The 20,638-nt window shown below is 40.0% G+C and overlaps 1 protein-coding gene across 1 annotated transcript; it reads left to right on the plus strand.

Moving 5' to 3' along the window:
- Window positions 1-698: 698 nt before the first annotated feature.
- ccnb3 (cyclin B3) lies at window positions 699-18,794 on the plus strand. Its single transcript, XM_078547053.1, has 12 exons — window positions 699-933; window positions 1,214-1,360; window positions 3,813-3,896; window positions 4,050-4,168; window positions 5,836-5,953; window positions 8,760-8,858; window positions 9,668-9,760; window positions 11,137-11,274; window positions 12,232-12,387; window positions 13,877-14,026; window positions 15,823-15,953; window positions 17,300-18,794. Exons 2-12 carry the CDS (start codon window positions 1,289-1,291, stop codon window positions 17,373-17,375), a joined length of 1,236 nt encoding a protein of 411 aa, XP_078403179.1. The 5' UTR covers window positions 699-933; window positions 1,214-1,288; the 3' UTR covers window positions 17,376-18,794.
- The last annotated feature ends 1,844 nt before the right edge of the window (window positions 18,795-20,638 follow it).

A 20,638-nucleotide genomic window follows, 5' to 3' on the forward strand; every position in this document is an offset into this window, starting at 1 on the left:
TGCTATGATCACATTCTGATTTCTTACCTTTGTACCACTATTAGCACCTTTTTAGCCCTTACCACTACCATTAATGATCCCTTTGTCTTTTTGTTCATGACATCTTTGTCAATCTCTCCTTTGCCCCCACCTATCACTGGTCTTCTATCCAGCTTCACCTGCTGCACCTCCTTAAACAGTATAAATTTCATCACATTTCTACTTCCCTTTAGCTCTAAAGAAGGGTCATACAGACTCAAAACGTTAACTCTGTTTGTCTCTCCACAGTTGCTGTCAGACCTGGTGAGTTTTTCCAGCATTTTCTGTTTTTGTTTCAGAAAATCCTATAGTTGCCATTAATAAGTAATATTATTATATTAATGTAGTATATATATATTATTTATATATATATATATGTAGAGATAATTAAATAATATCCATTTAAGTCATATCATTTGGAACTGTTTTCCTCTCCCTCTACTTTATGTAACACATGCCTCCCTTCCCCTTCCCTTGTTGGGTTGCTGTCCCTTTAAATGTGTAACTTTTCATTCCCACCATAGTCTCGCCCCTCTCTCCCCATTGGTCCGACGCGTTCCATTTTGAAAAAGGCTCCTCCCTTAGCAACTGCGAATTAGCAACGCATCCTGGCGGCGTGCTGATTGGTCAGCCCCTGACAGCCTGGAGCCAATAGTGGAGAGCTGGTGCCCATGCCGCACATTTCAAAAAAAGGTTAGTGAGCTTGAAGCTGTGTGTGTATGTGAGCTGGGAGCCTGGCGCTTGGATACTGTCACTGATAAGTTGTCTTCACCCTGGGTACAGCACATTGTAAAGCCGCGCTGTTCTATCGTTATAGGAGGCTTCGCCCTGAAGTCTCTGGATTCAAGCGCCCTGTTGTTCCAACCTTGTGTTTTCAATCAGTGTCGCTTCCACGAAGTTCGAGATTCAGCAGAGGTTTGTGAATCGTTTTAACCCCTTTCGTTCTGTTTGGCTCCATTAGCAATGATGCATTTGTTGCAAATCTCTAACTGCATGTGGATGTGCTCTGTCCCCCCCCCCATTTCCACTTTGAGCACTTGGGGAGGGCGAATCAGTGAATCTCAACAGGAGAGAGGGACACACCTGGACATCTGCCAAATGAGTGTCGCTTTGTTTTCTTTTGTGCTTCGGCAAATAGCGCTTCCGATCTTCTGCTCCAAATAATCAATGTGTTTACCTTTCTGTTTCCCATTAGTGCCTCTGATCCGGGTTCTTCCCTCCCCCTTCTTTCCCCTGTTCCCCTTCTCCTCTGTAAAGGCTTGTCCAAGAAATGCCGCAAGCCTCAGAAAATAAAATCCTTCAACATGGATTATTCGGAAAGGAGCCTTCTATAATAGAGACGGTAAGGACAGAGACCTACTTGTAAAGGTAGAAGTGAAACCATTTGTGTGAATGGCAACGTTAGATTAATGTAGAATTGTTAAACAGAAGTTTAAAAACCTTCAGAAATATTTTCCAGATTGATGCAGTGGTTTAATATTGGTGTAAATTCTAATGGGACGTGGTGCATTGGATATATGTTTATGGTAATTAAGCAAGGAAATCCAAATGGAAAGATTCGGTGTAATATTGTTGCAGTCATCATAATGTGATACAAAACGCACATCAATTTATTACACTTAACTATTGTCTTTTGGAGATGTTTTCGGTAGGGGGAATGTGGGTTTTAAACGGAAGGAAATCAGTCATGTCGGATATGTTTACATTTGAAAGTCTGCACTTGATTTGATGACCTAACTGAATTTTGGGTAACAAAAATAGAATGCTGCAAATGCTGGAAATATGAAATAAAAACAGGAAACGCTGGAAAAGCTCAGGAGGCCAGGCAGCAATCACAGGGAACCAAAATTAACGTTTCAGATTGGTTGTTCTAATGAACTGTCATCGACCTGAAACGTTAACTTTGTTTCTCTTTCAGCCGATGCTGAAATGTTGAATATTTCCAGCATTTCCTGTTTATTTTGAATCTTGGAAATCTCAGTATGAACCTGAGGAAACGGGTTGCTGTGGACTGCGTGAATGTCAATGCAACGCCGTATATTTAAAGTAGCAATGCTTTCAAACACTTAATCTAGGTTGTCCTGTATCTAAAAGTGAGACTTGAATGTATGAGATATCAATTGCATCTCGACTACTATACTTCAGAGTTGACATTGAGTTAGAGATAGTTATGAAAGTTTTTGATTATTAACTGCTGATCATTGTAAAATCTACAATAAATGCCTGAAGTATTTTAATGCCTTTAATTGCTGTAGCACAACAGCTGTTGCACAGCCCAAACACCTGTTTCCATGCATAATTGGTTCCAAATATGATGTCTATTTACAAGATTATATCCTTATTTTAAATGCAGACCTTATTGACTTTTGCTGAACTATCAAAGCTGGTGCATTTAATGCAATCACATTATTTTTCAAATTCTAGATGTTTATATTTTTCTTCCTCAAATTGATGGAATATACCTGGGCACTAGAGTCATGCAGCAAAAAAACCTGCAGGACTGTGCTACCTTAATATGTTTAATAATACTGATAACATGGAGATGTTTTCCCTCTTGGTATTGTTAAATTACTGTCTTCCAGGCATCGGCGTTAGTCTTTCATGTTTCCAACATGTTGGAAAAAATTACTTTTTATAAATTCCCAAGAAAAGAAGAAAATGTTATCCAAGATTGCAGCGCATCGTGGCTTTTACTGTGGCCATTGCCTTCCGTGCTGCTTTACGGGACATGAGACATTATGCTGTTGTGTTTAATATATTGACACCTCTGACTGCACCAGGAATGACTGACTTCACTGTAAGGACTGTTTAGTAAATTGGATCAGCTGGCACAGCCTGCACTTGTAGTCTTTGCACAGATTTATGGAACCTTACTGTGCTGCACTGAAGAAGTGAGAATAGGTTGCAAATATTGTTCTTGAGGGTAAGTTTGATGCTGACCAATATAGAGAAATAAACAACAAAACCGTTATGACCTCCACAATATGCTTGCATTTAGATTGAGTCACTGTCAGAACTATGCTCCAGTATTCTTCAACATGAACAATCTACTCTCGAAGGTGTCAATGTTGATATTGACCTTCTGGACAAAAGGCATTTGGCATTATTGTTAGGCCCTTAATTTTAAGTGCAAGGAGGTTGCTATTAATTATTTTACAAAACACCTACTTCTATCTTTTTGATGATTACAGGGTTTTAGAATGTCTTTAACACCATGGTTCTGAAGGGGAAACCTAGTTCAACTGGAGCTTAGCATTTGTTATTAGTCCTCTACAGGCCATTTCAACTTGGTTTTGGGAAAGGACCTGGTCCCCCTGAGGAGTATTTTAAAGTCTAATTCAGTTTTAGCCTTGCAATCCTGTGATCACAAACAAGTCCTTCACAAATTAATGTACCCTCTTCTTGAACCATGTAGTTTGTGATCTAAAATCTGTAATGTAAGATTATCTTGAGTTTGTCTTCATTAGTTTCTTGCAGCAGCTATCAAACAACCCTTTGGGTATAGGGTATTCATTTAATTTTAGATTCCTACCCAAGGCTGTTACTTGTATTTGTTGGGTTACTCATGAATACTATTAGTGGAAGTCTAGATTCATGTTGTTTACTCGCCCTCTCTGCCACAGAGGTGACGGGGTTGTTGGGGAGGGAATTTTTAAAAAATTTGAATGTGATAACATGAGAAACCCATCAGTACTAAAGCTCCTTTATCCAGCGCAGTGTGTCTCTTGGGATTTCAGTTTTAATGACCAATGCTGTAGTTTCAAATACATAATTCCTCCTTTATCTCCATTCAGGATGATGGTCTTCATATCAAACGTTCTCCTTCTTCACCCCAAGGTGGTCCCAAGAAGAGATCAGCTTTTGAAGATCTCACAAATGTAAGTTCTGTGACTGGTTTCTTATATACAAGTAAGACTATTCCTCTGTCAAAAACAAATGGGTTCTGTACCATTTTAGTTTTTTAAAGTTTGGATTATGGATATTTCTGTTTTATTAATATCTTTTTCCTTGCCCCACTTCAATTCTAATAGGCTAAGCAAGGTCAGGATCCAGTCTCAAAGAAAAAAGGTGGGAAGCTGGTGGGTAAGAAAACTCAGAAAAGTACTGTCGGACAAGAAACATCCAAAAACAATGAGAATAATATCAAAAGGTGACCACCCTACTCCTGATTGTTCAATGTCATGAGTATCTGAGCATATATCAATGTTTTCATTTATATAGAACTATGAAAATTCTTAAAAATATTTTGCCCAATAAGTTGCTTCATAATTCCAGTGACTGAGGCAAATGTGGTAGGAACATCCCTCAAACAAAAATGAGATATAGGAGTAGTTATTTTGTTTCTTGTTGGTGATTGAGGGAAGAATATTCAGCTGGGAGAATTTCGTGCTCCTCTCTGATGCCAGGTGTTCCCTTAATTGTTACACCATAACAGTCAGTTGGGAACTTTCTTTAATATCTTACCTTAAACACATCCCCCTGCAACGTATTGTCAGATTACATTATGAACTGACATCTTGCTGAAGTTTAAATCTGCAGTCTTCTGATCTGGAGGTGAGTGTTACCAAGCTAAATTATAAGCAACTTTATTTTGTTTCCATCCCTTGGGCCTTCCATAACTCCTATAATATGTTTTGACTGAGTGATGGCTGTTTCCTAGCTTCTCCTAACATGCTCTGAAATGGAGTGGCTGACATGTGACTAATGATGGCCCAGGGGAAGTGCTTTGCATCTGCATATTACCCTCCAAAGGTTGGACAGCCTCCAATATGTCCCTGAACCAACCTGTAAATTGTGTTGGTATAATAAAACAATGCAGTCACTGACTTCTGTAAGACTGAAAAAATGCAATACTCTTCGCTCTCCATGATTTACAAAGGAGTCTGAGGCATTTTCTCAAATGGATTTATCACTTGTATCATTATTGTTTACAACAACTTGTATTTGTATGGTGCCTTTTAATGTAATAAAATTCCCCAAGACACTTCAAAGGAGCATTGAAGAACAAAGTATGGCACCAAACCACAAAAGGAGATATTAGCTCAGTTGACCAAAAGATTGGCTAAAGAGGTAGGTTTCAAAGAGTGTCTTAAAGGAGGATACCACAGTCTGCACCTGTGACTTCAACACTGTTTAATTGCATCCTATGGTTATAGATCTCAAATGTCAAAAAAACATAATTATAATAATGGACAGTGGGACACTATCTTTCTTGCATTTTTTGTATCTAATTTCACATGCATAGTACCCATCTTTAACATAACTATATACCTCACATTTGGCATTAGCATTTTCCTGTGGTGTTGGTATTGGTGTTCGTCTGTGCTCTTATTGGTTTGGAGTCCTCTAAATTTTGTTTATTGTCCATTTGATATGCATACATTAATGCATTTGGCCTGTGTGAACATTTATCTTTTCCTGCAATGTATATATCATTCCCCTGTAAATTGCATCAATTCTTATTCATTTGCACTGCATGAAATTTGATAACTAAGAATAGCATACAAAATTATCCTGTTTTATTGATTATTCAGTTGGGTAACTGGCAAATTTTGTCTCCCAGCCGTGTAAAATGTGTTATAGTTTATTTTTATTATTGTGATTGAATCAGTGATTAATGGGGGAGGGGTGGGTAGACTTATCAGGATTCTGCTGGAATTGAGGTCTTGCAAGAAATTGTTCTTGGATGCCTTTAAGGTATTGAAATCGTCTTCAGGAATGCTCCTGAACTGACTGACCTTTAATTATCAACCAGACAATGAATGTTGCCAAATGGAGTAAAAGAATCCCTTCCTCCTTTCCCATTTCTCCCTTCAGTACAGGACCCAAAGCTTCCCAGGAGCAACAGGATAATACAGTAGAGCAAAAGAAGCCTAAGCTGCCTGTGCCACCTGTGGAAAAAGCAGCTGATGTAGATAATTCAACAGACATAAAGGTAAGGAAGCAGCATTTCACTTGCATTTCCCCTAACTTAGTCTACTGCATTCGTCGCTCCCAATGCGGTCTCCTCTACATTGGAGAGACCAAACGCAAACTGGGTGACCGCTTTGCAGAACACCTGCGGTCTGTCCACAAGAAAGACCCAAACCTCCCTGTCGCTTGCCATTTTAACACTCCACCCTGTTCTCTTGCCCACATGTCTGTCCTTGGCTTGCTGCATTGTTCCAGCGAAGCCCAACGCAAACTGGAGGAACAGCACCTCACCTTCCGACTAGGCACTTTACAGCCTTCCGGGCTGAATATTGAATTCAACAACTTTAGATCTTAAACTCCCCCTTTTTTTTCAATAATTTATATAGATTCCTCTTTTCCCACCTATTTCCATTATTTTTAAATCTACAACGAATACTTTGTTAGTCTTTCCACCCCACCCCCACTAGAGCTGTACCTTGAGTATCCTGCCATCCATTCTTAATTAACACTTTTCTTAGATAATATCACCACCTTCAACACCTCTTTGATCCTTTTGTCTGTGACATCTTTTGATTATCTGCTCCTATCACTGCTTGCTTATCCCCACCACCACCCCACCCTCAACTTCTCTCTCCCCCCGCCCCCCACCTTAGACCAGCTTATATTTCACCTCTCTCCTAACTATACTTCAGTTCTGCCGAAGGGTCATGAGGACTCGAAACGTCAACTGTTTTCTTCTCCACCGATGCTGCCAGACCTGCTGAGTTTTTCCAGGTAATTCTGTTTTTGTTTTGGATTTCCAGCATCCGCAGTAGCTTTTAGCTTTTTGTTTTTAAAGGTAAGGAAGCTTGGAATCTGAGTCCACTGCTACATCTCAAAGTACTTTCTACTTAAAAATTAATTCATTATGTTGTGACTGCCCACATGGCCAGCACAACAATTATTCTGTACCAGCATCTTCTCTCAAATGAAGAATTGATAAGGCAACAATTGTAATTGAGAAAATATTGGAATTTTAAACATGACCAAGCTGGCATTGTGCATTTTTCTTTCGACATTGGATTCCTTTACGTATACTCATTAGGGTGTTGAAATTACTGTGGCAGATGCAAATGGGAGCATATGTGAATTAACTTAAAGAAAATGCTATGCACTACTTAACCCACCACCCAGTGATGTTAACAGAGAAATCCACTGGACACCAAGTTACCTGAAGCCCTAGTAGCAAAGTTGCTTTTCATTGTGTGTTTCACAATGCAGCTATATGGTTGAGAATGAGCATATAAATGCCTATAGTTTAATCTTGAGATGCTGCTTGGCTCTTGAGTTCATCTGAACCTCTTGAATAAAATTATTAATCATTTTCAGCTAACCCTAATTCTTGCATACTGCCACTCAAGTGAACTGTTTGAATTCAATATTTTACTTTAAAAATGATATACCATTGAATTGCAGAATAGTTCAAGTTTCTTTCACTGAAAGTGAATGTGCCCATTCTGTTAACCTAATGAAAGGAAGTGCACTGTCAGAAGTGTGTCTGCAATGCCAACAACCGGTGTTGTTGAGACTTTAAACTCTTTTTGGGTACCATGTTATACTTTGCGCTTTGACTCAAGGAAAATTCTGATTGGCAAAGATGAGCTTTCTTGGATGAGTGCAACTCCAATAACACTTGAAGCCGGACACCATTCAGGACAAAACAGCCTGTTTGGCACTCCATCCACCATCTTTAAACATTAATTTCCTCCACCACCGTTGCATAATGGTGGCGGTGTGTACCATATACAAGATGTAGCAGAAACTTGTCAACCCTCCTTAGACAGCTTTCAAACCTGTGACCTAGAAGGACAAGGGCAACTAGGGATGGGCAATAAATGCTAGCAGAGCCCACACCCTGTAAATGAATATTTTTTAAAAAACAATGGGAACACCATCACCTGCAAGTGTCCCTCCAAGCCACATACCATTCTGACTCGGGACTATATTACTGTTCCTTCACTGTCACAAAAACCTGGAACTCCCTCCCTAACAGCACACTGTGAGTGTACCTACACCCTGTGGACCTCAGCAGGTTAAGAAGGCAGCTCACCATCACCTTCTCAAAGGCAATTAGGGATGGGTAACAAATGCTGGCCTAACCAGTGAAGCCCACATCCCATGAAAGAATGAAAATTGCTGGGTTTTCAGGCAGTAGTCCCTCTTTTCCACTGCATGCCAAAAATTCAAAATGGTCCATAGCCAATTTGGAGAAAGTTTGTGGTTGTGGGATTTTTTTTTCCGATCATTTTTCACAAAGTGAATTTAGAAGAAAAAACACTATCCTTGAAAAGAATTCTAAAGCAAAATATGTGCATTCTAAATTTTTTTAAAAGGCACTGAGATGAAAGATGCTTGACAGGGTTGTCCGATGTGGTACCTCTGTGTTATGAACATGGAGATTAAAAATAGACACAAGCAACTGGGTAAATTTGGCCAACAGCTTTGCCAAGTCCTGAGGAGAATGCAGCAGGGTAGTTATTTTATTTGAAGTCCAGCAAGGTGACCAACTGATTAGGGAAGTGTATTGTTGAGTCAGTTTGCTATCTATCAAATTAGCAGATACCCTCATGTAACTATTTTGTAACAAACCAGCCCTAGATTCATCAGATTCCCTGCACTCTTTGGCAACTGTTGTGGGATACTCCTTGCTAGGTAATGAGTACTGGCTTCTCTATAATATTCTGATAGAGTCGAACTGAAACTTATAAAAGTGTAAGAACAGAATTGTAATAAATATCACTGCGATTTGTAAAAGGAGAACAATTAATTAGAAATTCTATGGCTTGTAGTTGTCCGTCTATGATGAAGTTGACGAAGAGAATTTGAATGACCCATTCCTGAATGCAATCTATGCATATGATATATTCAGCTACATGAAGGAGAGGGAGGTAAGCAATCTATTACTTTTGGAACCTTCCTGCTTGCTTCCAAAGAGCAGCATTGATCATGTATGTTTTGAAACAAGATTGTTGGGATTGCTGGATTTTGCAGGTGGTCTGTGTTTAATTCTCCACACTTTTATCACCCCTCACTTTTATACCCAGTGCACTGCATTTGCAATCTAACATTGAAGAGCTATTTTGAATCCAGGTGTAAATGGTAAAAGCATTCTACAGAAGCTCACAAATGCACTGATGCCACTCGCAGGTTTGTTATCTTGCAAATGAATTTTCTTCATAGAATAGATAATTGCTTTGTTTTTGACCTTCAAAAACAGTTGGATTAATATCTGGCTTGTAATGAAATTGTAGAGCTAATGTAAGTTTTCAGACTGGACAGTGACTGTTTCTGTGATAGAAAAATTGTAATCCTGAATATAGAAAATGTGAGAATTAATTGATACTCTGTTACTTTGATTATTTCGCAGCACTTTATCTTGGCCATTTAGATGGATTCCATTGTACAATTCATTCCATCACAGACTGTTTGTTTGGTTAAGTGGGGGGGCTTGAGGGGCCAAATGGTCTTAACTTTGTACTTTTGTGTGTATTCAGCTGCAAATACAACTCAAGTGCAAAATCCATTTTTTGTATTGATAACTGAGTTGAAAGGTAGAAACTGGGAACAATTGGAAGCTAAAATTTTCTGATGTGCTTATGTAGGTTTTGTCTGGGCTTTGACTGTTGGATTTGTAACAAATTAATGTTTAGATACATCCTGATCCACTCCATAACCATGTGATTCTTGGGTCTGACAGGAGAAATTTGTTCTGAAAGGCTATATGCAAAAGCAGCCTGACCTGAACATCGAGATGAGGGCAATCTTGGTAGACTGGATGGTCGAGGTACAAGTAAGTGCAGTATTCACCTTGAGCTTTGAACTGCTTTTTTTTATCAGTTGGTTGCTTTGAAATACGTTGGCTTGTTTTCATTTTTGGTTCTATCCTCCACCCAAGTGGATATTGTACTATGTGCTATTCATGGCCAAGAGGGCTGCCAGATTTGTAACCATAACTTCTCAAGACTATGTGCAGTGGAGTATTGAGGGAAATCTGAGTGACTCCAGTTCTTTATCTTTCTCTCTTCTTTCCCCAAGTCTTCTGCCTCTTTCCTATCCCCTCACCAACATCCCAACTTCATCAGCTTGGAGGTGTGAATTGTTTCTCCTCCCTTTTAGAGCTTTCCTTGTGGAAGGACTGAGGTTGGAAGTTCAGTATGTTGTGGAAGGACTGAGGTTCAGGTGCTCTGACAGCTTTTTCTTTGGATTGATTTAATTTGGATACTTCATAAGGGTGAATCCAAAGGATTAAATTGATGGTAGAAATTGTACTATTAGCTTTTTTCGTGAAACATGATAAACTCAGCATTTTCATTGTGTGGTGCCTGGAAGTACATTCAAGATGCCAATATTTTAGGGTTTCAGACAAATTTAGCTGAGCTTAGAAACCAAAAATCAAATGGTTTATTGTAATATGAGCATTCAGATTATTTAGGAACCTACTGATGGGCAAATGTATTTTTGTAATGTACTAGCTGCAAAGTGAGTAATTTCCATGTTTTTATTTTGACCTGAGGTTTTAGTCATCTGCCAATCTCTATAGATTTCCCTCACTAACTGCAGTTAGTCTCAAGATGTGCCTATTCAAAATTTTCTTTTGTGGCATTAAAAGGAGAAGACATTCGGCATGTTTGAGTAGATCATTCAGCCCTTCAAACCTGCTATGCCACTTAATAAGACTATCACAAGCCCTCTGTAACCTCCTCAAGCTCTACAACCCTCTGATTTAAGTGTTCCTCTTGTGCATCTGGGAATGATTTCAATCATTCCACAGGCCCTAAGTTCTGGAATTACCATTACTTCCCTAAAACACTCTTCCTTAAAGCCTGCACCTTAGAACAGATGATCAAAAGCTTAGTCTAATATCTCTGTGGCTTGCTGTTAGATTTTGTTCGATAACATTCCTGTGAAGCATCTTGGGACTTTTCTCCGTGTTAAAAGGTGCTATATAACTGCAAGTTGTTGTAGTATTTTCTATTTATAAAAGCCAATGTTCCATTAGCCTTGTACCTGATGACTAATTTTTTAGTGGACCCCTACCTCTCTTAGGACCCCCTGCTGTTCCTAGCTTTTCACAAGGCTGGGTGTGACCCTGTTGTGATTAATTTCATCTAATGTTTACAATCCTATAGAAATTCATTGACCTAAATTTATTTTTATTTTCAAAAGGAAAATTTTGAGCTGAATCATGAGACTCTGTACCTGGCAGTGAAGCTAGTGGACCATTACCTGGCAATGACGGAGTGTATGAGAGAAACACTGCAACTTCTGGGCTCTACTGCAATCCTCATTGCTGCAAAATTTGATGTAAGCAATTTTACCAGTCTTTATGAATCTAATTCTTTGGCCTCCTTCCTTCCACTCTCCATAAACTTGAGCTTATCCAAAATACTGCTGCCCGTATCCTAACTTGCACCAAGTCCTGTTCACCCATCACCATATCATGGCCAGATTCCTCCTTATCTCAATACCTTTCTCCAGCCCTACAACTCACTGAAATGCTGCATTCCTCCAACATTGGCTCTTAAACATTCCTCACTTTATTTACCTCACCTTTGGTACCTGTATCTTCAACTGTCTAGGCCTTATGTATTTCAATTCCCTCCCTAGATCTCTCTTGCTTCCTTTTTAAGATGCATCTTAAAACCTCATGTCTCTTTATTTGACTCACCAGTCAATTTTTCTCGATTATGCTCCTATGAATCATCTTATGATGTTAACAGTGCTAAATAAATGTTTGTTTATGCTTTAATAGAACAGTCTTTGGGAACGAAGGAGAGATGGCATGTGCTATCACTGAGGGATATGGTATGTGGCACAATGAGCAGAGACACTTGTTTTTGTTCTGTGCAGTTTGCTAACCTCTGGTATGGCATCAGAATGAAAACCAACCTCATTAAGTTAACTTCCTTATGCTAAAAGGATAGCAACTGTCATTAAATCTGTTAAAACGGCAACAGAGTGCCAGGCATTAAGCTGTACGATTCCCCTTCTCTCCCATCCACACGTTCATGCCAAAAAAGTCATTTCCTGATCTTGGCTGCAATGTCAAGTTGCACTTCGGGCTACTGTAATGCACCATTTTGTGAGTAGTTTAGGATGCTGTAGGGAAAGGTACGTTGACCAATAAAGGGTAACCATTTAAATCCTTATCTACTGCACCATAGATATGCAGTCTGTGCTGCTGGGAAGTGACTATTGTTGGGAAGGGGACTTGGTGCCTTCAGTGTGGATTGGGTTGAATACACATTTACCATTTTTTAGGAGCGGTGCCCTCCATGCGTGGATGATTTCTTGTACATCTGTGATGATGCATACCAAAGGGAGGAACTGCTTTCAATGGAGGTGAACATTCTCCGATCCCTTAAGTTTGACATCAATATTCCTGTGGCTTATCGATTCTTGAGAAGATATGCAAAGGTTAGTCACCTTTTTCTAATGTGTTATCTATTATTGGAACTAGAACTTTTGATGTCACTTGCCTGAGTGTACTAGTGGGTGAACATGCTCAATTGACCTCAAGCATACAATTTGTTTTTACTTTGTTTTTCTCCTCCATTTCCTGAAGGCACTTCTGTTTCTGGCATACAGTTGTATTGGTACCATGCCCAAATGGGTAGTCTTTTTTTTTTCTATTTGCTCAGTAGTTAATCACCTGAGATCATAAGAATATCAATGGTGGGGAGCCATCTGGTTCTGCTGGGGCTGAAAGATGATGCAGGTTGTTGGAGCAGTGCAGAGAGTTTTTCTCATGCTTTTTTAAAAATTCATTCACGGGATGTGGGCTTTGCTGGCTGGACCAGCACTTATTGCCCATCACTAGTTGCCCTTGAGAAGGTAGTGGTGAGCTGCCACCTTGAACCGCTGCAGTCCATTTGGTGTAAGTACACCCACAGTGCTGTTAGGGAGGGAGTTCCAGGATTTTGACCCAGCGACAGTGAAGGAACGGTGATATATTTCCAAGTCAGGATAGTGAGTGACTTGGAAGGGAACGTCCAGGTGGTGGTGTTCCCATCTATCTGCTGCCCTTATCCATCAGGATGGTAGTGGTCGTGGGTTTGGAAGGTGCAGTCGAAGGAGCCTTGGTGAATTCCTGCAGTGCATCTTGTAGATGGTACATACTGCTGCTACTGTGTGTCGATGGTGGAGGGACAATGTTTGTGGATATGGTGCCAGTCAAGCAGGCTGCTTTTTGTTCTGGACAGTGTCAAGCTTCTTGTGTTGTGGGAGCTTCCCTCATCCAGACAAGTGGAGAGTATTCCATCACACTCCTGACTTGTGCCTTGTAGATAGTGAACAGGCTTTGGGGAGTCAGGAGGTGAGTTACTCGTCGCAGGATTCCTAGCCTCTGACCTGCTCTTGTAGCCACAGTATTTATATGGCTAGTCCACTTCAGTTTCTAGTCAATGGTAATCCCCAGGATGCTGTGCCCAATCTAAAGTGAGTTTTACTGGGCTGCTGTTTTTTCGCAGAATATTGAAAGCACCATAACCTTCACCATTGATCAATACAAAGCTACAAAGCCTGCTATTTGGGCTATATTTTAAAGGGTCTTGAAGGACAAAAATTATATAAAAATGGGAAAGCATTTTCAACTGTTCAACTGAAACACTGACTTTTGAGAACCATCTCTGTGTTGATTTACCGAAATAGTCTCTAGTTGACACATCTAAGATTGTAAAGGGTTGCTTGGAGAGTAATGCACTGTCGCATATCACATTCATTATGGGGGGGGAAATGGGTTGAAGGACTGAGTGTCAATGGATAGTTAACTCGCTGGTGTATCAGTTTTTTTTGAACAGTACAGTTCATGAACCCTTTTCTGCAGTGGTTGGAAATGTCAGTTTATTTTTCAGTGTTCTGCTAGACTAATCTGCCTGTATTTTCTCAAACTGAATAATGTTTACAGTGTGCTAGAGCCAACCTTGAGACACTGACGCTTGCCCGATACATCTGTGAGTTGACCCTTCAGGAGTATGAGTTTATCTGGGAGAGTGCTTCCAAACTCGCGGCATCCTGCCTGCTACTGGCCTTCAAGATGAAGGAGCTTGGAGGATGGGTGAGTGCTAATTGTCAATTTTCATATTGCACCCTTTTTTCCTTTTGATTCTTTCACAGGATGAGGGCATTGCTGGCTAGGCCATTATTTATTTCCCATCCTAATTGTCCTTAAAGTTGGTGATGAGCTGCTGCCTTGAACCACTGCAGTCCATGTGCTGGAGGTACACCCATAATGCTGTTATGGAGAGAGTTCCAGGATTTTGATCCAGTGATAGTGAAGGAACGGTGCTCTATTTCCAAGTCTATATGGTGTGTGGCTTGGAGGGGAACTTGCAGGTAGTCGTGCTCCAATGCTGTCCTTGTCCTTCTAGATGGCAGAGGTTGTGGGTTTGGAAGGTGCTGTCAAAGGAGCTTTGAGTTGCTGCAGATGATCTTGCAGATAGTATGTACTGATGCCACTGTACGTCAGTGGTGGAGGGAGTGAATGATTAAGGTGGTGGATGGGGTGCCAATGAAGCAGGCTGTTTTGTCTGGATGGTCAGGTCCTCCAAGTATTGTTAGAGTTGTACTCATTCAGGCAAATGGGGAGTATTCCAGCACACTCCTGACTTTTGCCTTTGTAGATGGTGTACAGGCTTTGGGCAGTCGGGTCGTAAGTTACTTACTTCAGAAATCCAAACCTCTGATCTGTTTTTGTAGCCACAGTATTTATATGACTGGTCCAGTTAAGTTTCTGGTCAATAGTAGTCTCCTGGATGTTGATAGTGGGGGATTCTGTGATGATAATGCTATTGAATATCAAGAGGAGATGATTAGATTCTATCTTGTTGGAGGTGGTCACTGTCTGGCAGTTGTGTGGCAAGAATATAGCTTGCCACTTATCAGCTCAAGTCTGAATGTTATTGAGGTTTTGCTGCATATGGACACAGCTCGTCAGTATGTGAGGAATTGTGAATGGTACTGAACATTGTGCAAACATCCCCACTTCTGACCTTATGTTGAAGGTTATTGAAGCAGCTGAAGATGGTTGGGCATAGGACACTACCCTGGGGGACTCCCTGCAGTGGTGTCTGGGACAGAGATCATTGGGCTCCAAAAACCACAACCATCTTCCTTTTATACTAGTTATGACTCCAACCAGTGGAGAGATTTTACTCCCGATTCTCATTGATTTTTTGGGACTTATTGATGCCACACTTGGCCAAATGCTGTCTTAATGTCGAGGGCAGTTGCTCTCACTTCACCACCTCCTGGAGTTCAGCTCTTTTGTCCATATTTAAACCATGGCTGTAATGAGGTCAGGGGCTGAATGACCCTGGCAGAACCCAAACTGAGTGTCAGTGAGCAGGTTAGTGTTTTATATGTGCTGTTCAATAGCACTAACGAGAATCCCTTCCATCACTTTGATTACGAGCAGACTGATGGGGTGGTAATTGGCTCAGTTGGATTTGACTACATGGTTCTGATACATTTCCTGCTTCTTGACCTCCATTGTTAATGCTCTGAGTCAACTGTTGGGGCATTGGGGTTGGTAGTCCAATAGATTCTACTTTCCCAAAAGAGAAGGGAGGAAAAAATGGGAAGAGATATCGTCAACTGCTCTGTACTTCCCACGTGGGGGGGATGGGGCAAAGGGAGATGAATTGAATTGTGCTTCTAGTGGTTATTAGTATTATGTATTAGTACTCCAATGTGCTTCACCACTGTACGCCCTCCTTGCAGTTTAAGTAATCAGGAAATGCTATTTTGAGAACCGGATAAGCTCATGAATTCATTTTGTTTCACCAGACCTACAGCAGTATTAAACCACAGTAAAATCGGGAATAGAGTTCATTACGCCCTCTTGTGTTTCAGACTCCAACTCTGGAACATTACACTGGATACCAGGTCACTGATCTATACTCGCTGACGAGGAGACTGAACCTTTTACTCTACAGTAAGCCAGATGAAAAGCTGAAGGCTGTGCGGTACAAGTATGCTCACAAGTAAGAATTTAACTGTGGCTAGCAACATTTCATTACACTGTTTAAGACAATCTGAGGAAATGGTACATCTTGCCTAGTTAGTCATGGTCTGAGAACATGGCATGAAAACCCCAGGGGGGAAAAAAGGCTGCGTGAATTCTGATCTAATTTTATAGAAACCAGTGTGAGCTATTCAGCCCCTCAAGCCTGTTCCACCATCCACTTGGATATGGTTGATCTGTTCCCCAATGCCATTTTCCTCCATTGATTGGTATCCCTTGATCCATTTACTTATCAAGAATCTATTGCCCTTACTCTTGAAATTTCAGTTAAGCTAACATCCATATGCTTTAGCAGAGAATTCGATTTCCATCACCATTCGCTTCCTGATTTCACTCCTGAATGCTAATTTTAACATTGTATCCCTTAGTCTGAATTCCACCACCAGAGGAAATAGTTTCTTTGAATTTACTTAATTTTAAAACTTAAATTAAATAACCCCTCCATCTTCTCTAGTCAAGGGAAGGTGAGCCAAGTTTATAAAAGCTGACCTCTATTTAACCCATTAACCCCCAGCATCATTCTGGTGAATCTGTGCTGCACTGCTTTATTCTTTCATGGGATGAGAGTGTTGCTGGCAAGGCCAGTGTTTGTTGCTCATCCCTAATTTCCCTTGAGCTGGTCGTATAACATCAATATTCTTCCTGAGCTGCTGTAGTGCTCAGACTGAATACAGTACTCCAAACAGGGTCTGAGCAAGGCTCTGTACAACTGAAACACAACTTCCTCACTTTTGAATTGCAGTCCCATTGTAATACAGGCCAACATGCCATAAGCCGCCTTGATTTTTTTTTTTTGCACCTGTCCACTAGCTTTGTGGTTTCTGTATATGGGCACCTAAATCTCTTTTCCTCCTTCATGGCTCCTAGTTTCTCATCATTTAGAAAAGAAGCTTTGTCTTTATTTATGCTTATTTATCACTGATTTAAAGAACAACCACTTGGTTGAAACATCAGATGTCTTTGTATTGATCCATATCTGTCACAGAATAAAGATGGTTGCTGGAATTTTCTGGCCACTCCCACTGGCAGGACCTTCTGGTCCAGCCAAAGTCAATGGACATTTGAATGGATTGCCGCATCCACTGCAGGGGAACCCACCATAGCTGGGCTTGAAAATTCCAGCCAGTGATTTTTGGCCCTGGTTAGGGTGTGAGCTTGAGACCTGTGTAGAAGGAACAGGTGGGAGTCTAAACTATAACAAAATCTTTGATTTGAAGGTGCTTCTGATTCAGTTCCTTATTCTCTGTATTCTTACATTTTATACATCTATTTGTCCTTAAGGGTTTTGTCTTTAATTGCTTTTAGGGTATTCTTTGAAGTAGCAAAAATTCCACCCATGGATGTTCTGAAGCTAGAAGAACAGCTGAAGTTGGACACTTAATCTAAAGTCCTGAGAGTTGGAGGAAGTAGTGTTGCATCATCCACGCTCATTAAGCTGATCTTGTATATAGTGTGTAAATACTTGCAGCAGTTGCTTAATATTTCTTTACTGTATCTCTGCTAAGCAGAAATGATTGTAATTAATCATGGTCACTTATAATGCAGCAAATATTGAAAGTATCTGAATACCAAAATACAAAACTGATAGGAGATTGGAAGAGGCCATTGCAGACCAAAACACCAAGATAAATAGTGTTTTTTAATGTCTCAAACTTTGATTGCAGTGCAAGAGACAGCTATAGCTACTGGCCTCTTAAAGATATGGCACAGCTTGCTTTTTTTTTCTGTCTCAAGAATGGAAATGGCAATAAATAACCACTAAATACATCATACAGACACTTTGATTTCTTGAAAAAAAAATTATTTAAAAAAGTAGCAATTCCTAATTTTGTAGATTAAATATGGGAAAAAGTGTTAAAAGATTAATTGTCTGGTTGAAATAATTAAGATATTGGGAGTCCTGTTCTTAATCGCACATGACATTCTGTTGTTTATCTACCATTTTGAACAGTGATTAAAGTTCATTTCCTTCCCTGCCCCATTCCTTATTTTTCAAAAATAGAATTTGTTGCAGGCTGAGACAAGAAAGGAGAAGAGGCAAGAGCAGCTAGGCAATTTGCTCCTGGGTACTTGTCGAGCTGCAACCAAGTACTGGAGAGTGACACAAGCTAATTTGGTCTAACTTTTAATTCCTCTTATCTTTCCCCTGCAGTTGAAGAAGTGGCTTCATTGCTGCTTGATCCAACCCATCAATTCCACCTTGCTGTGGAAATAGATACAGGAGAAAATGTGTCCTGCCAATTTACGGTCCTGTGTGCACTCATGCGTGAGTACATGCAACCAAACTATTTAAAAATAAATGCCCAATATTTGTTACATTCTTCCTTCACCTATATTAAGAACATTAATACATTTGCTCAGAAGAAGCAACATTCATTAGTCTTGTGCCCCTACTGTTCTTGGTAAATTATTGAAGTTTTGTACATTTAAGTATAAACAAAAGGCTGGTGTTCCAGGGACCATTATTGATGCAGATCAACATTTCTAAGTGCAAAATATTTCAATGTTTCTGTTAGTTGTACCTTTTTGCGTCGTTGTACCTTTTGTGGTGTTTGACTTGTTAATATATGTATTTGAAACTATTTAAAGTGTGCTTTGGAAGCTCATTTTTGTATGTTCTGTATTTAAGTGTTTTTAAGAAATGGCTCTTATGTAAAAAATGTTTGTATGTATATAAATATATATATGTTTTGGATATCCCTGATCCATGCTTTCAGCATCTCTTGTTTAATAAGAACCCTATTTCCATGCTTGTAAGTATGCCTAAATTGCATTTATTTTATTAAATAGATTAAATGTATTTACAAATGTGGTCTGTGTAGTTTTAAATAGTGATAGAAATGGAAAAATTTTAATGATTGCCAGTCACATTAATCAAAAATGGGCTGCTTGTTCACAAAATATTTGCAATAATCCTAGTAGTTTTTTAACCGAATACTAAAATAGATATTTTGCCCAGTGGGTTTGATCTTTGTTCGGGACATTTAATGTTAATTGAACAAGTTTGGACTTTCGACACCAATGTTGTCATCTAGCACTGTCCGATCAGAAACTGAGATTTTGAATAAAAACAGATTTCGAGTAAAACACCCTCAATTTTTGCACCAAAAATGTCTAGCATTTTCCCTTGGTAAATACATTTTGCATCAAATGCTGATTTATGTTAAGAGCTGTCATCTAATGGGTGCTGAGTTCAGACTGACCCAAACTTACATTATATGAAGCATAATATCACTGGCTTGGCCTTAAATCATGGTCTATAGACCAATGAAGTTGGAGCTTTGAGCAGAGTGAATCAATGGTTGAAGACAAGGGTCAATGTATTGTATTGACTTATGTTCAAGGTCTAAAACTATGCAAGACTCTTAAGATGATTTTCCATCAACTTCAAGACCAAATGCAGAATAGTCTAGGTGATGTTTAATTTAGATGGGGATTCATGTTCTGTTATTGAAATGACATATCAGGATAGATTTTGCCAGTAGTTGGCAGCATGTGATTAATCACTTAGTCCCCATGATAGCAAGTCCAGCACTTGCTGCCTTCATTTTACAATTGCTCCATGAACTTAGTTTGAAATTTTGCCAAACATGGCTTTTCTACAGCAACACTCAGTGATTGAAAAGCTAAATGAGGAAGCAGTATGTCTGTGGATGTGTTGTGGGTCACATTAAGAATTCATGTGGGGGACTGATGCCTTTTGGACAGATCATTGACTTGTTCAATCAGTCAGGATGGTGAGTGGCTTGGAGGGGAACACCGCCACCTGGAAGTTCCCGTCCAAGCCGCACACCATCCCGACTTGGAAATATATCGCTGTTCCTTCACTGTCACTGGGTCAAAATCCTGGAACTCCCTCCCTAATAGCACTGTGTGTACCTACACCACATGGACTGCAGTGGTTGGGAAGGCAGCTCACCAACACCTCTAGTGCAATTAGGAATGAGTAATAAATGCTGCCTTAGCCAGCAATACCAACATCTGATGAATGAATTAAAAAAAAAATATATGCCTAGCACCAAAACATTGCAAGAACCAAAGATCCAAGAGGAAGAAGAATTCCAAAAGCAGCTCATAACCAATCCAGAAAATCTTCGAACACCCAACAATGGGATCAAAAGTCACCTGTGCTAGACTCACATACCCAGAACATAGGACTCAAGCATTGTCGGCACAATGATTGGCTTGACGAAAATGATAAATGACACAAATATGCAATCCCTGGAAGAAAAATGAGCAATCTTTGTTGGCTGGCAGAACAACCCAAGGTTACAAGTCAAGTGAGCAGCATTCTAACAACTCAAGGCTGACACCCAAAGACAAATCTGGAAGATAAAGGACATGTGGAAAGAGAAAGCTCGAGAGACAGTACGCTGACCATCATGACATGCAAAGCTTTTTTGAAGCTATCAGTGCCATCTGTAGGCCAAGGTCAAATGGACAAAATGTGTTTCTTAAGGATGACAATGCCATCTGCCCATGCTGGAAAGAACAACTTCTCAACTGTGAATTCACAGTGGCAGCTGATACTCTCCAGGCTATACCCCAGTGCCCTATGGTAGAATCCACAGATGAACCACCAGGAGATGCAACAAGCAATCAAACAGATGAAAAAAAAACCTGCGGCCCCAGTGGTATTCCAGT

Source organism: Cetorhinus maximus, chromosome 8 (assembly GCF_964194155.1).
Source record: "Cetorhinus maximus chromosome 8, sCetMax3.hap1.1, whole genome shotgun sequence".
Taxonomy (NCBI): domain Eukaryota; kingdom Metazoa; phylum Chordata; class Chondrichthyes; order Lamniformes; family Cetorhinidae; genus Cetorhinus; species Cetorhinus maximus.

What these genes read in the sequence shown, in the direction of transcription:
- ccnb3 (XM_078547053.1), top strand. Translation starts at nt 1,289, where the DNA reads ATGCCGCAAGCCTCAGAAAATAAAATCCTTCAACATGGATTATTCGGA. An exon ending in ATAATTCAACAGACATAAAG is followed by an intron (nt 5,954 to 8,759) that starts GTAAGGAAGCAG and finishes TATGGCTTGTAG; the next exon opens with TTGTCCGTCTATGATGAAGT. An exon ending in TCTTGAGAAGATATGCAAAG is followed by an intron (nt 12,388 to 13,876) that starts GTTAGTCACCTT and finishes TAATGTTTACAG; the next exon opens with TGTGCTAGAGCCAACCTTGA.